This window comes from Balaenoptera borealis (genome assembly GCF_965194805.1).
Source record: "Balaenoptera borealis genome assembly, chromosome: 3".
Classification (NCBI taxonomy): Eukaryota; Metazoa; Chordata; class Mammalia; order Artiodactyla; family Balaenopteridae; genus Balaenoptera; species Balaenoptera borealis.
In genome coordinates, this window is record NC_138866.1 from 155,921,950 (window position 1) to 155,935,336 (window position 13,387).

A 13,387-nucleotide genomic window follows, 5' to 3' on the forward strand; every position below is an offset into this window, starting at 1 on the left:
GAATATTAAGTAAGTGCTTAAAACATCACTTCTCGACCACAAAACTGCCGTGGCTACTGCTTTGTGTGCAGTTTCAAGCATCCCCTCTGCTGACTCATGGCATTTCTAAGTGCACCTGTGTGGGAGTCTTCCAGTGTCATGCAGTGTGATTCAAGGTGTGTTTGAAAGTTGCATTACATTTTGGGGATCCAAAGTAAAATTTTCATTTGTTTATGCTGAGAAAGATTATATAAAGAGAAACCCATTGAGTGTCAGGTGAGAGGGAGTAGGAAGCACTGGAGTCCCTCTCCTCCCAGGTTACAGTGGCTCTGGCAGAATCTCTGCTTTAACTATTGAATATTTGGGACTCCAGAGTCTTTAAAGGCTCACCTCTTCCAGGGAAAGGCTCTGCGGTAAACCAGTTTGTCAGTTTTAGCCCCTGTGGCTGGCTTAGCAACTGCCTGACCTCCCACCCCAAACCCTGTGGCAGTCACTGTACCTGTGTTTCTGGAGGTGCTTGTGGGATTCAGATTGGGCCCTAAGGGCCTTGTTCTCCAAATATTAGGATTTTGTTTTGATTGACAGTTGCTGCTTATGATGGCAGAGGTGTAAGACAGAGATGGATCCCCATCAGCTGAATTTGAAGGGTCAGTGCCTGTTTCTTTTTCCCTTGCATTTTTCCTTTTTTACCCCTTTGGAGAGCTAGAGATGTGAGGATTAGGATTTAAGAAAGCACTGCTGGCTGGCTCAGGGGAATTTAGAAAGTCAGCATGTCTGTGTCCGGGTAAAGACACACAGTCGGAAAGGAAGTGAGAGAATTGAAGACCTCGGGTGGTACAGATACCCAAGAACAACTAAAAATTCACATACAAAGAAATAGGAAAGTGTGGTCCATTAAAGGAAAAAACTGAGAAACTGTCCCTCAGGAAGACATGACAGACTTACTAGACACTGCCTTAAAGATGCTCAAGGAGCTAAAGGAAGACGTGGACAAAGTCAGAAAAAACAGTGAACAAACCAGGAATATCAATAAAGAGAATAAAGTTTTATAGATGGCTCCCTCTGCTCTGTACCTGTTGTCAGTGGTTTGTCCAGCAACTAACAGTCTAAGATGCCACTGCCCATATGGCAACCACTAGCCACTGTAGCTACCCAGTAACTTATTACATGTGTCTTTTAGCCTAAAAGTTCCTCCTAAAGAACTAGAAACAATATAAAAATGCATTTTGAAGCTCTATGTCATTTATCACTTAAGCTACCATAGGCAGGTTGACCTATTACTGTATTGAAGTTTTAACAAACTAGACAACAGTATCAAAATGTGATAATTTAGTTTTGTTTTTATTTTTCAATAAAGTTACTATCAGCTACACAGTCTTGCCTGAAATTAACTGTTCAGGGTTAACAAATGGATTTTTCTATTGAATTTATAAAACATTTAGCTTTGTAAGAAACAAATTTTTATCTTTTTCTTTATTACTTACTAATACACAGCACTCAAAGATAATAAAGCTGTCTTAAGATTTCAAATCTGAGAAGTCTATGGCAAGAGTTTAAAGAAGTACATTAGTCAAAGTGTACTTTAAATATGAATACACACATATTCCATAACCCAAATCTATTTAACATGAATGTTAGCCTTTCTTTTTGATAATTTTCCCCCTACAACACGGCCTGACTCAGCAGAACAGTGGTTCTCAACTGTGGGTGACGCTGTCCTGGAGGAGACATTCGGCAGCTGGTGTCACTGGGGCTGCCATGGGGGGAGGGGTGCCAACAGCATTTTTTTATGTAGAACCTGGGGATGCTGCTAAATCCTACAACACAAAGGATGAGCCCCCAAAAGAATTATCCAACCCAAACATCAGCAGTGCCAAGGTTAAAATACCCTGTTGTAGAGTATGACCCAACTGACCCAAGTTCCATTTTACAAATAGCCTGTCCCCAGTAACTCTGAAAACCACAGACTTTGCTCATCAGCAACGATTATTTAAATGACTTAACCTAGCCAATGTCATTACCAAAAACAATGTTTGACTTTAAGTATCAGAATACTTCCAGAATGATTAAAACACAAAATTAACAATGACAGAAATCAGGATATATACCATTTAATTCCCTTGAACCTGTTCTATATTAATCTCAATCTGAAAAGTTAATTTGAACTGTTTTGAAGTAGATAAGCAAATAGTTTTCCATTGCACGTTTTTCTGGACTATGATAAAAATTTAAAGATATGTCAAGCACCTGGCAAACAGCAAAGTGCTCTACAAGTCTTCTGAAAATGTTTATCACAATATATAAAAAAATGAAGAACTTCACTTATTTGTTCAAATTTGTCATAACCATGTGTTTAGATAGGTTAAATTAAGTTTATTTGCTCTTTTTATAATAATCTCAAATATTTTTTACAAATTGCAGTTAACATATACGGGTTGTATGACACAAATCAAGAATTCTTTTCCACACAAATTCTGGTTGTAAAGTATCAGTATTTCCAATGAGAGTTCTAATGGGGAACCAGGTTTTTAAAAAATTCATCTTAAGTTTTCTAAGTAGAGAAATTCTTTAGTACTTTAGTAATCATTCATCTCCACATCTACATTCTGTGTATTTTCTCATGGTCAACAAACTGATTCAAATGATTTAAGTTATCCCACCACCTAAAGAGAAAAGTCTCTGCAATAATTTGAAACCACGGAGTTATCTTAATTTCACCACGGGCTGCCTTTTCCAGAAGTTCTTCTAGTTCTTCCTTTGATACGTAACAATAGCTTTTAATCTCATTGGGATCTGGATTCAAGGTCACGTTCTTCTTCACAAACAAAATGTAATCAATTTCATGTTCTCCCCAGATACCATCAGATTGAGCCTTGTAATGGATTCGTGTTAGATAATTAATTTCTTCTGGAGGAACCTAGGACAAAAAACCAAAAACCTCCAAAATACCACCAATAAAGTAATCTAAATCAACCCACTACATTTCAGTAATACCTTGAACAACAGAACTAGTTTTATAATGACAACTTTTGAAACATTAGTCTCCTATTAATATATGGAAATAGTATTAAATAATATTAAATAGTTTCAAGTATCTGACACTTTTCCCATAGGACCAAAAACAGAAGTAGATTTATTGAAAAATCCTGTATTAAAGAAAAAAAGAAAAGCAGTCACTCTAACTAGAAGTGTGCCATTCTGCCTCACATCTTAATATTAACTTACGGGAGAAAAAAATTTACCATTTTAACTAAATGAGAGATTATTTATTCGTGTATTATTAAAGGAGACAATTCCAGGGAAAAAAAGATTATTTCAATTCACCCAATCAGATCTGTAGTTCACAAGAAAATATTCATCTTTGATCTGATCAATTATAAAACACAGTCAACTTTATAAACTGGTTAACAGATCAATCCATTTCGGTACTGAGTTAAATATCGACAAGTATTATGAAATCAAAATTTAACCTTTATCCAATGGGCTTTCTTGGGCTAAAAAAGCAAGAGATTTACAAAGCAGAAGGCTACACCTAAATTAGTGTTTTACTAAAAATTGTTTCAATGTGTTCTAGATTTCAGCTAGTATGGCTGCTTACCTCTTCCATGGGAATTCCCAATTCGGCCTTTAAACGCCTCTGTGCTGCTCGCCTTACTCCAATTGCATTGTTTTCTTCAAGCTCTCGTGGATTATTTAAGGGATGACTACAGCAAGTATTCGTAAAACAACCTGGAACATGTTAATATAGATGTGCATTAACTCTTCTTCAAAGCAGGTCTGAAAGATTAAGAAAACTTTAAATTTTAAAAGTAACAGAAAAACAAAATGATTCTTGAGGATTTCTAAATCTGTTATAATGAGCTATCAGCAACCATTTTGTGAAAGACACTTGTGTAGATAAGTTTTTAAGAACGCCTTCTTAAGCAAAACAATCATAACGTGTATTAGATACAATTTAGAAAGTTACATATGAATCTACACATACTTAGCAGTGTTTATCCTTTATTAGGATAAACCTTACGTCTTATTAGGTTGCATCCGCCATATAAATGTTTTGTATGAAGAATATAAAACTAAGTCATTCACAAGATTTCTTTTTTGACCTTGGCTACCAGAAGTTCCACGTGAAAAACTAAATACAGTCGCCAACAAAACACTACACAAAGCACACTAACCTGGAAAGGTAATTTTAGCGTCTGATCTCTGCTGCAGCAGGAGCTTATTTTCAGTGTTGAATAAGAAAACACTAAAAGCTCGATGCAATAATCCTGAAAGCAAAAGACATACGATGAATTGAGTTTTAAAAGGCCAGTTACTTGCCTGTCGTTTTGGGGTCCGAAGGAAACGGGGCTCCTGCCCGGGAACCCGACCCGCCCACGGTCCCCGCGGGCACCTCTCTCGATGTTCTCGTTCAGATGGCAGTTCTTCTTGGTCTCCGCCCCGATCCTCCGGTCGTTCTCGTCGATGAGGATGCACATCTCCGCCAAGAGCTGCACTTGCCGCTCGTCCAGCTCGTCAGTGCTCACCTCGGGCATCGCGGCCCAGCCTGCGCGCCGACCCGGGGACCTGGCGGGGGAGGTGGGGACCCGGGGGTTGGAGGCTGAGCCCGCCGCCCCGCGCCCCTCCCTCCGCCCGCCCCGCCACCTCCCCCGCGCCGTCCTCCCGGCCTGCGCCTACCCAGCCCGGCGGCGACCCCACGCGCTTCTCGCGCCACATAGACCTCCGCCCTCTGGCTTCTCCCCAAAACAGTTAAGAGGAAAAAGCACCCTGAGCTCACAGGACACGACCAACAGGCAGTGGGCCCGCCCCTCAGCGCGCCGAGCCCGACGCCGAGCCCGGGACTCCAGCCCGCCTCCTCTCAGAGACCCAGCATCCTTACCTCAGAAAACGACCAGCCGCGGGACGACACTCCGCCGCGCCCGTCTCCTGCAGGCCTAGCTCCCAAGCACAGCGCCCGCCCCCGGACCGAGCCCCGCCTCCCACCGCCGCGCGCCCAATCGCCCGCGCCCGCTCCAGAACGCGCCACATGGCCGCTGGCCAATGGCGCGCCGGCCGCGCCTCACGTCACGGTCGCGCGGTGGCGCCACTCCCGGAGCGCGAGGGGTCTCCTCCCAGGGCCGTGGGCTGCAGAGCCGCCCTCAGGCCGAAGCGCAGGTGCTTTCGGCGTCCTCCTTGTGCCGCTGAGGGGGGAGGGGGGCGGTGCTCCTCGACTGCGGAGCTACCTGACGGAGTGAGCTAGGAGAGAAGGGGGCCGGGAGAGCGGCCGCCCACCAGTCACGCCCTGGCCGAGCCAGCCAATCGAGGCGCCCGAGGCCCTGCGCTGGTGACGTGCTGATGTCAGGCGTCCCTGCACGCTCGGGCTCTGAGGCGAGGGGAGGCGCCTGCTCGCGGCCGTTCTGTGCACTAAATTGAGATCGGTCGGTAAGCGTGAGCTGTTGCACCCGAAGTGTAGCGACTTAAAATTGTGAATAAAAGGAATTAGAAACCTTGACGTCTACAATTCGGAGTTGCTGGCAAGCCACCAGAAACTAAGGGGGAGGGAGAGAGAGAGAGAGAGAGAGAGAGACGCATGGCATAGATTACCCATCACAGGTCTCAGAAGGAACCAACACTGACACAAACCAAATGTGACACTGACATCTTGATCCTGGACCTCAAGCCTCCAGACCTGAGACAATAAATTTCTGTTGTTTAAGCCTTCAAAGGAATGCGCTGTGGAAAATGTGGACTTTGATGTGGACCTGGATTTTAATCCAATCTTTGCTCCATTGCATACTAGCTCTCCGACTTTTGACAAGTAATTTTTTTAAACATCTTTATTGGAGTATAATTGCTTTACAATGGTGTGTTAGTTTCTGCTTTATAACAAAGTGAATCAGCTATACGTATACATATATCCCCATATCCCCTCCCTCTTGCATCTCCCTCCCAGCCTCCCTATCCCACCACTCTAGGTGGTCACAAACCACCGAGCTGATCTCCCTGTGCTATGCGGCTGCTTCCCAAAAGCTATTTTACATTTGGTAGTGTATGTATGTCCATGTCACTCTCTCACTTCGTCCCAGCTTACCCTTCCCCCTCCCTGTGTCCGCAAGTCCATTCTTTTCGTCTGTGTCTTTATTCCTGTCCTGCCCCTACGTTCTTCAGAACCTTTTTTTTTTTTTGATTCCATATATATGTGTTAGCAAACAGTATTTGTTTTTCTCTTTCTGACTTACTTCACTCTGTATGACAGACTCTAGGTCCATCCACCTCACTACAAATAACTCAATTTCGTTTCTTTTTATGGCTGAGTAATATTCCATTGTATATATGTGCCACATCTTTATCCATTCATCTGTTGATGGACACTTAGGTTGCTTTTGACAAGTAATTTTAACATTTTTACCCTTAATTAGAATTCAATTTAGAATAATTTCTTTTTTAAAAAATTTTATTTATTTACTATTTATTTTTGGCTGTGTTGGGTCCTCGTTTCTGTGCGACGGCTTTCTCCAGTTGCGGCAGGCAGGGGTCACTCCTCATCGTGCTGCACGGGCCTCTCACTATCGCGGCCTCTCTTGTTGCGGAGCACAGGCTCCAGACGCGCAGGCTCAGTAATTGTGGCTCACGGGCCTAGTCGCTCCGCGGCATGTGGGATCTTCCCAGACCAGGACTCGAACCCGTGTCCCCTGCATTGGCAGGCAGACTCTCAACCACTGCGCCACCAGGGAAGCCCCACATTTCTTTTTTTTAAATTGAAGTATAGTTGTGTTAATTTCTGGTGTAGAGCAAAGTAATTCAGTTATACATGTAGTTTTCCAATTCTTTTACAGTATAGGTTTACAAGATATTGAATATAGTTCCCTGTGCTTTACAGTAAATCCTTGTTATCTATTTATATATATTAGTGTGTATATATTAATCCCAACCTCCTAATTTATCTCTACCCCCCACCTTTCCCCTTTGATAACCATGTTTGTTTTCTGTATCAGAGTCTATTCTGGTCTATAAATATGTTCATTTGTATCATACTTTAGATCCCACATATAAATGATATATATTTTTATCTTTTTTCACTCAGTATGATAATCTCTAGGTGCATCCATGTTGCAAATGGCATTATTTCATTCGTTTTTATGGCTGAGTAGTATTCCACTGTATTCATGTACATTTTCTTTATCCATTCATCTTGTCGATGGACATTTAGGTTCATTCCATGTTTTGACTCTTGTGAATAGTGCTGCTATGAACATAGGGGTGCATGTATCTTTTCAAATTAGAGTTTTGTCCGGATATATGCCCAAGAGTGGGATTGTAGGATCATATGGTAACTCTATTTTTCGTTTTTAAAGGAACCTCCATACTATTCTCCATAGTGGTTGTACCAATTTACATTCCCATCAACAGTGTAGGAGGGTTCCCTTTTCTCCACACCCTTTCCAGCATTTGTTATTTGTAGATTTTTTGATGATGGTCATTCTGACCAGTGTGAGGTGATACCTCGTTGCAGTTTTGATTTACATTTCTCTAATAGTAGAATAATTTTTACTTTACTGGATTGTTTTGAGGATCAGAGTTACCAAATCTGTGAACTGCCTGGCACGCAACAGGCCCTCAAAGTGTTGATTCCTTTCCTGTCTTAGTTTTGTGACACTTTATGCAATCATTTTATTTACAGTGACTTTTATGGAATCCTAAGTATATCAGAGAAAAGGTTACCCCAATTAACAATACCCTAAGTTTCATCCAAACTGTGGATGCTGTGCTGCAAAACAAAACCACATATTAGCACGTGAATCAGTTGGAGCCAATATTGTGGTTAATCAGGCATTCTATGTGCTCCCTCACCCAGAGGAATGCCTTGTGCATATTAGGTCTTTAATAAAATTTCTTGTTGAACGATAGCCACAACCTCCAAGTTTGACATCCTCAGTTCCCCTTATACAATTTTTAAAAAATTTTGTTTATTTATTTTTGGCTGCATTGGGTCTTCATTGCTGTGCAAAGGCTTTCTCTAGTTGTGGTGCTTGGGCTTCTCCTTGCAGTGGCTTCTCTTACTGCAGAGCACAGGCTCTAGGCCCGTGGGCTCAGTAGTTGTGGAACATGGGTTTGTCCCCTGCATTGGCAGGCGGATTCTTAACCACTGCAGCACCAGGGAAGTCCCACACCTTATATAATTGATTTTAGTAATAAGCTTTATTATACTCAATGCTGAAGTAACTTCAGGTTTTATTCTACAAACGTTTTGGTTATTTGGATCCCCAAATACGTCAAGTTTGTTCCTTGTGCAACAATCATACTAGTGCTTCTTGACTCCGAATGATGACCTTTACTGTTTAAAAGAAAAATGCTCCCACGCGTCTGATTTCGTCGTTACTTAAGGCTTTAAACGCCCAGCTGGTTGTTCGTAGAGCCGAGGCCGCCTGCGCACCCTGTAATTTTTCCAACCTAGACAAGGACAAGAAGGCCATCAGGTCCCACCTTCCGCGGCGAGAGGCTGCCTTTGTTTCCTCTCTGCAGCCAATGGCTAACACACATTTCAGACAGGAGGCTGCAGTGGGTGAGTCACCCTCCGCAGATCCACCAGGCTCCGCGCGCAGCCACCTCGCTCCCGACGCCCCGGGAAACTGCTCCCGGCACACCTGGCGGTTCTGACTGGGAGCAGCCGTTCCCACATTCCCGACCTGGGTCCCGATGGACGCCGACCTGCGCCAGACCCGGGCGCCCGCACTAACCTGCCGCCGTGAGTACCCGCGGGCCCTCAGCGCCCCCGCCCCCGCTCGGCCCTCCGTGGCGTCTCCAGATGGTCGCCGACCTCGCGGGTCGAGGCCCCGGCGGTCTCGGGGTCGAAAAACGACACCATGCTTTCGCTATCTCCGCGACCCCCTTGGGGCCCCCTGCCCGCACTGGCGGCGGCGTGGGACTTTCTTCGCGGGGCTGGGCTTCCGGCGGTACTAGCTTGGGGCGGAGGCGGGACTTCCTGCGGCGCCTGCGTGTAGTGGATTTCCGGCGCGGGGCTGAGGGGGGGGCCGGGACTTCCGGCGCCGGAAGTGTGGGGCGTCGGGCTGCCGGGTGTTAGGGCTGCGCGTCCGCGTCCGTCCCCGGCGCCGCGTGGCTGGGAACCCACCGGCGGCAGCGCACGGCCCGGCTGGCACTGCGTGGTGGCGGGCTCGGCGGCGGCGTGACAGGTGAGTGCCGGCCTGCCATCTTCAGCCCGGGACGGACCGCCTCACTGTGTGTGGCAGCGGCCTCGCGCCGGGCGGGGCGTGCCTGTGGGGGCCGGCGGCCTAGCGCTCTCGGACCCCGCGCCCTCGGACCCCGACCGCGCTCCCCCGAACCTGGACCGTGTTTCCCCCGAACCCGCACCCCGACCTGGACCGCGCCCCTCTCCGACCCCGAGCCCGGCCGGGTCTTGAGGTGGTTGGAACGCGCGCCCCTCGCCCAGAGCGGCCTGTGAGGCGGGTCCTTCGAGGCGCCCGGGAGTCTCCGGCCCGCGAGCGCGCAGGAGCCCGGGGGCCGTGGGCCCCTTAGCGGGTGTGGGGCCGCGGGAGGGGCGCCGCGACCTTGGGCAGGAGTTGCCACGGGTCCGTGTCCAGCTTTGCGTCCTGCAGAGTGCTCGCACGGAGGCATCGGCGAGTGTCCTTCCTTCTCAGGGCTCTGGGCAGCCATGCGCACCTGCTGTGCCCTGGCCCTGAGCTGACACCCCAGCCCCTTCCCCCAGGGGTAGCGACAGCCCTCTGAATTTCCTAGTCCTGATTTTCCTAAGAAGACTTAACAGGCACGAATTTCGTTCTCGATTCGAGGACCTTAAGAGTTAAGGTCTTTAAACAGTCTTGGATGTTTTCCGGTTAGACATGCCCCCAGTCCCGTCTCATGTCCAGAGCTGGTGAGCGTGTGTTTCGTGCCTTCGACTGGGTCAACGACAGGACACCTTACCCGGGTTGACCGAGGGTGGACTGCGGGGCTGCCTCTGGTTGATGTCGCTCAGCAGTTGAGTTTGGTGTTTGCCTCCAGGAATTCAGTAACGGTGCTTTCACAATGAAATGCTGTGAAAAACTCTACTGACCTTTTTGTGGAAATCCAGTCACGTTTTGTATTTTTAAATGCCACGTGCAAATTATATCCTTTAACCGTTTTGTACACATGATTAACATTCATGACATTTACTATTTAGGCAGGTGTTTTTCTCTTGCTAAAAGAAAAGTGTTTAAAAATCCCACTGGATTGTGAGTAATGTTTTGTAGGTGGGGGTAATAGGCGTGTGGCAGCATATAGCAAGGACAAATGAGTTGGGCAGAAGGAGAGTTTATGTTAAATTCATTTGTTTGACCGATAGGATAGGGAGGTTGGATTTTTGGAAGGGACTATTTATGCTTTTTTGAATGTGTTTAAAAAACCAGTAGGACCTTTTAGTTACATAAACCTTCTGTTTAATGTGGTCATCTGCCCTGTGATATTGGGTTAGTATGACTATTTTGAAGGAAGATGGTTATCTTGGAATTTCGGGCTTCTGTTTTAGTTTGTATTAAGGTGAAACAGTGCATAGTGGTTAAAGCAGCTTACTCACCTGCGTGAAGAAGTTTTCTTTCTCTTTACAGCTCCATGGCCAATTGACTAAGTGTTTAGTCTGTTAACTACTTGGGAACTGTACCTCACAGAGGTGTTGTGAGCATTATTGACTGTTGTTACTGATTCATTTGAGCCTCACCACAGACTTCCCCACCCATCAGTATCTCTCCATCATTTCTTTTGTCTGTATTTCCCTTCTTGTCTAGCTTAGGTTCCACGCTACATCACTTCAGTATTCTTTTTACAAACACCTGCAACCTGCTCCACTCTCCATGATGTCATCCTGCAAAAACCCTCAACGTGTTATCAGACATTTAAATAAGATTTATGCTAACGCTGACCTGTGGCCTGAGGTGAACACTATAGATATGTCCCTTCCTGGGCTAAGGGGTTGTTCACCGCCAGGGTGAGCTGTGGAAGGAAGGAAGGAAGTTGTGGTGGGACCAGTGAAGACTGTGGGGAACAAGATGGAGAATGTGAATGAAGAGGCAAGAGTAAAATTTTTAAAAAGTTTCAGGAAAAAGATTGTGATAGATTAACAGAAAAAAAAGAAGAAATTTAAAAGAGGTTAGAAGAACTAGAGGAAACTACAGATCTAATTTTGGAAGAATGGTAAAGTATAGTTGAAGAAATTACAGGAAGAGACAGAACTTGAATTAGCCAGATAATCTTTGAATGTTAATAACACTGTGTGGCATAGGCATTATGAACCCATATTGACATACGACTTCACAGAGTTTAGAAAGTTACTAAGAGAGAAAATCAGTATGAAAAAAATGATTTGAGGCCAGGTTTTGGGGAACCAAAACCTCTTCCAGATTTATAATTGTTTGAAATGTATGTGTTTGGTTGGAAATTGATCAATGGGAAAAGATGACCAGTGTTATTGACTATTTTGTGAAGTGACCAGCAAAAAGCAGGCAAAGCCCAGAACAGCACCATGTGGTTCGCGGGGTTGAGGGAGGAGTTAAAGGCTTAGGGACAGGCAGAAGGTGAGGATTTTAAAAGTTAGTTGTGAAGAAGACTGCTTATTTCCTACTGAAGATACAGAGGCTGGAAATGCCGGTGATGTGATACTTAAGGGAAACAATCGTTGAGGTGAAAGGAGGGTTGATACTGCAATTTTCACGCTTCCTATCACCAATTTGTAGAATCTTCGGAATGCATTAACTTCCCAGTTTATGCTTACCAGATGCATAAACTTTCCACTGATGAAGTTCTTAAGGGAGGAAAGAGAAGCTCTTTGCTCTTTTATTTGCTTGATTGAAATGTCCAAAGATAGTCTCCTTTTTTCTTGGGCTTTCACAGGGTGTTAATATGTTTGTTCCTATAAAAAACATAACTTATAAACTGTGAGGTGACTATGATAAATCTGTGTTGAAAATCTTGACAACTGAGATGCTTTATGAAGTTAGTAATTTAATATGTATAATCACTGAAAAAGGGAATTATATCGACCTTCCTTTTTTTTTTTTATAAAGAATATAATTTCTGGATAAGATTCCTTTAAATCAGTTTGATTTCTTGGTCAAGTCAACCTTTGTATATGGCATACTTAAATAGTCTCTAAATGTTTCCGTTAAAAAATTACTGGAATACTCTTCAGTGGGATCATAGGAGTTGCTTAATAACATAAATTTGTTATATTCAAATATTTCAAATTAAATATCAATATCTTTTTTTGTGTATATAAAATTCTACCAACCACAGATTCTGCCATTGTGAGTTTTTCTTTATACCTTTGTTTCAACTATCTCTAATTTCTGTAGCTCAAATTTTTCAGATAAATTTCATCAAAAAGATTTGTTCTGTCAAAAATTAATCAAAATTAATTTTTCCATATATCATGTAAGGGACTGATAGTTTTATTTTCTGTTGTCTATATCTATCAGTAGTATAACCTTTTTTTCCCTTCTTGCGAAGAAGCGTAATAATGGTAAGGCATTGGACCTGGAGGCATGATGGAGTCAAAGTGACCATCTTTATTTTCTGTGTAGACCTCTTCCAGATTTCTGCATGCTGCCTAGTTCTCTTTTCATCTCTAGACCCATACACCTCCTGCTTCCTTGTATGTTAGATATTCAAAGACATTGCAAAAACATAATACATTCAGTATTAGGTCTTGGTTTCTTCTCCATATCTGCTGCCTCATCTCAGTAATCTGATCTCCGTTTCACCTACCTCTTGCCTCAGAAACAAGGGCTATCCTTGATACCTCTCCCCCCACCACCGCGCCCCCCCCCCCCAGTCCATTCATCTACCTCTAATCTTAACTATTGTCATTTATTGCCTAGACTGTTTCAGTAACTTACTAACTGGCTTCATTCATGGTCATCTAATCTTTCCATGTATTTTTCACATAGCAGCCAATCTAGTGTTGCTTATTTGCTTAAAAACTTTTAAGTAGCTTCCTTTTTATTTTAGGGTAAACTATAAACACGAAAGAACAGACTCTAAGCCTGTCTTCTCCACTTACCTTGCACCATTCTCTCCATTGTTTGCTGTGTTGTAGCTATAGTATTTATTTTTTAATATCTCTGATAAACTAGTCTCATTCCTGGCTCAGGACATTTGCACATTGCTGTTCCTGTCCTTAAAATATTTACTCCCTTCTCTGTTTTCCACATGGTTAACTTTTAGGAATTCTTCAGTCTCGATTTAGATGCCAGTTTCTCAGAATGACCTTTGTAACTCTTTAGCTAATAGCTGGCCTCATAATATTTGCATATGTCTTTCGAAGCACTCATCACAATTTATAACTTCTGTAATAAGTTATGAGATTGTGTGTTTAATGTCTGTCTTCCAACTCAACTCTAAGCAACCTGAGGGTAGGGACCAAGCCTGTTTTTTCACAACA

General features: G+C 44.0%; 2 protein-coding genes across 11 annotated transcripts in view; one reads left to right on the plus strand and one right to left on the minus strand.

Annotated features, from left to right (window-relative positions):
• Positions 1 to 1,304: 1,304 nt before the first annotated feature.
• Positions 1,305 to 5,036, minus strand: IDI1 (isopentenyl-diphosphate delta isomerase 1). 5 transcript variants are annotated; one of them, XR_014242808.1, is made up of 5 exons: positions 4,859 to 5,036; positions 4,373 to 4,545; positions 4,155 to 4,247; positions 3,578 to 3,756; positions 1,305 to 2,896 (listed from the first exon to the last, which is right to left on the minus strand). XR_014242808.1 is itself a non-coding variant. In XM_082386119.1 (5 exons), exons 1-5 carry the CDS (start codon positions 5,005 to 5,007, stop codon positions 2,579 to 2,581), a joined length of 864 nt encoding a protein of 287 aa, XP_082242245.1. In that variant the 5' UTR covers positions 5,008 to 5,036; the 3' UTR covers positions 1,305 to 2,578. The 5 variants fall into 5 exon arrangements, 4 of the variants coding, with proteins under 4 accessions (XP_082242245.1, XP_082242248.1, XP_082242247.1 ...); XM_082386119.1 differs by having other exon boundaries at positions 3,578 to 3,708; XM_082386122.1 differs by having other exon boundaries at positions 1,305 to 3,125; positions 3,578 to 3,708.
• Positions 5,037 to 8,418: 3,382 nt separating this feature from the next.
• Positions 8,419 to 13,387, plus strand: part of WDR37 (WD repeat domain 37) — a 90,589-nt gene continuing 85,620 nt past the window's right edge. The window contains exon 1 of one of the 6 annotated variants that reach the window (XM_082386085.1): positions 8,419 to 8,704. The gene's annotated coding sequence lies outside the window, so the exon portion shown is untranslated. Of the gene's footprint in view, positions 8,705 to 8,982; positions 9,150 to 13,387 lie in introns of those variants that run through there. The other 5 variants (XM_082386079.1, XM_082386080.1, XM_082386082.1 and 2 more) reach the window with 5 other exon arrangements.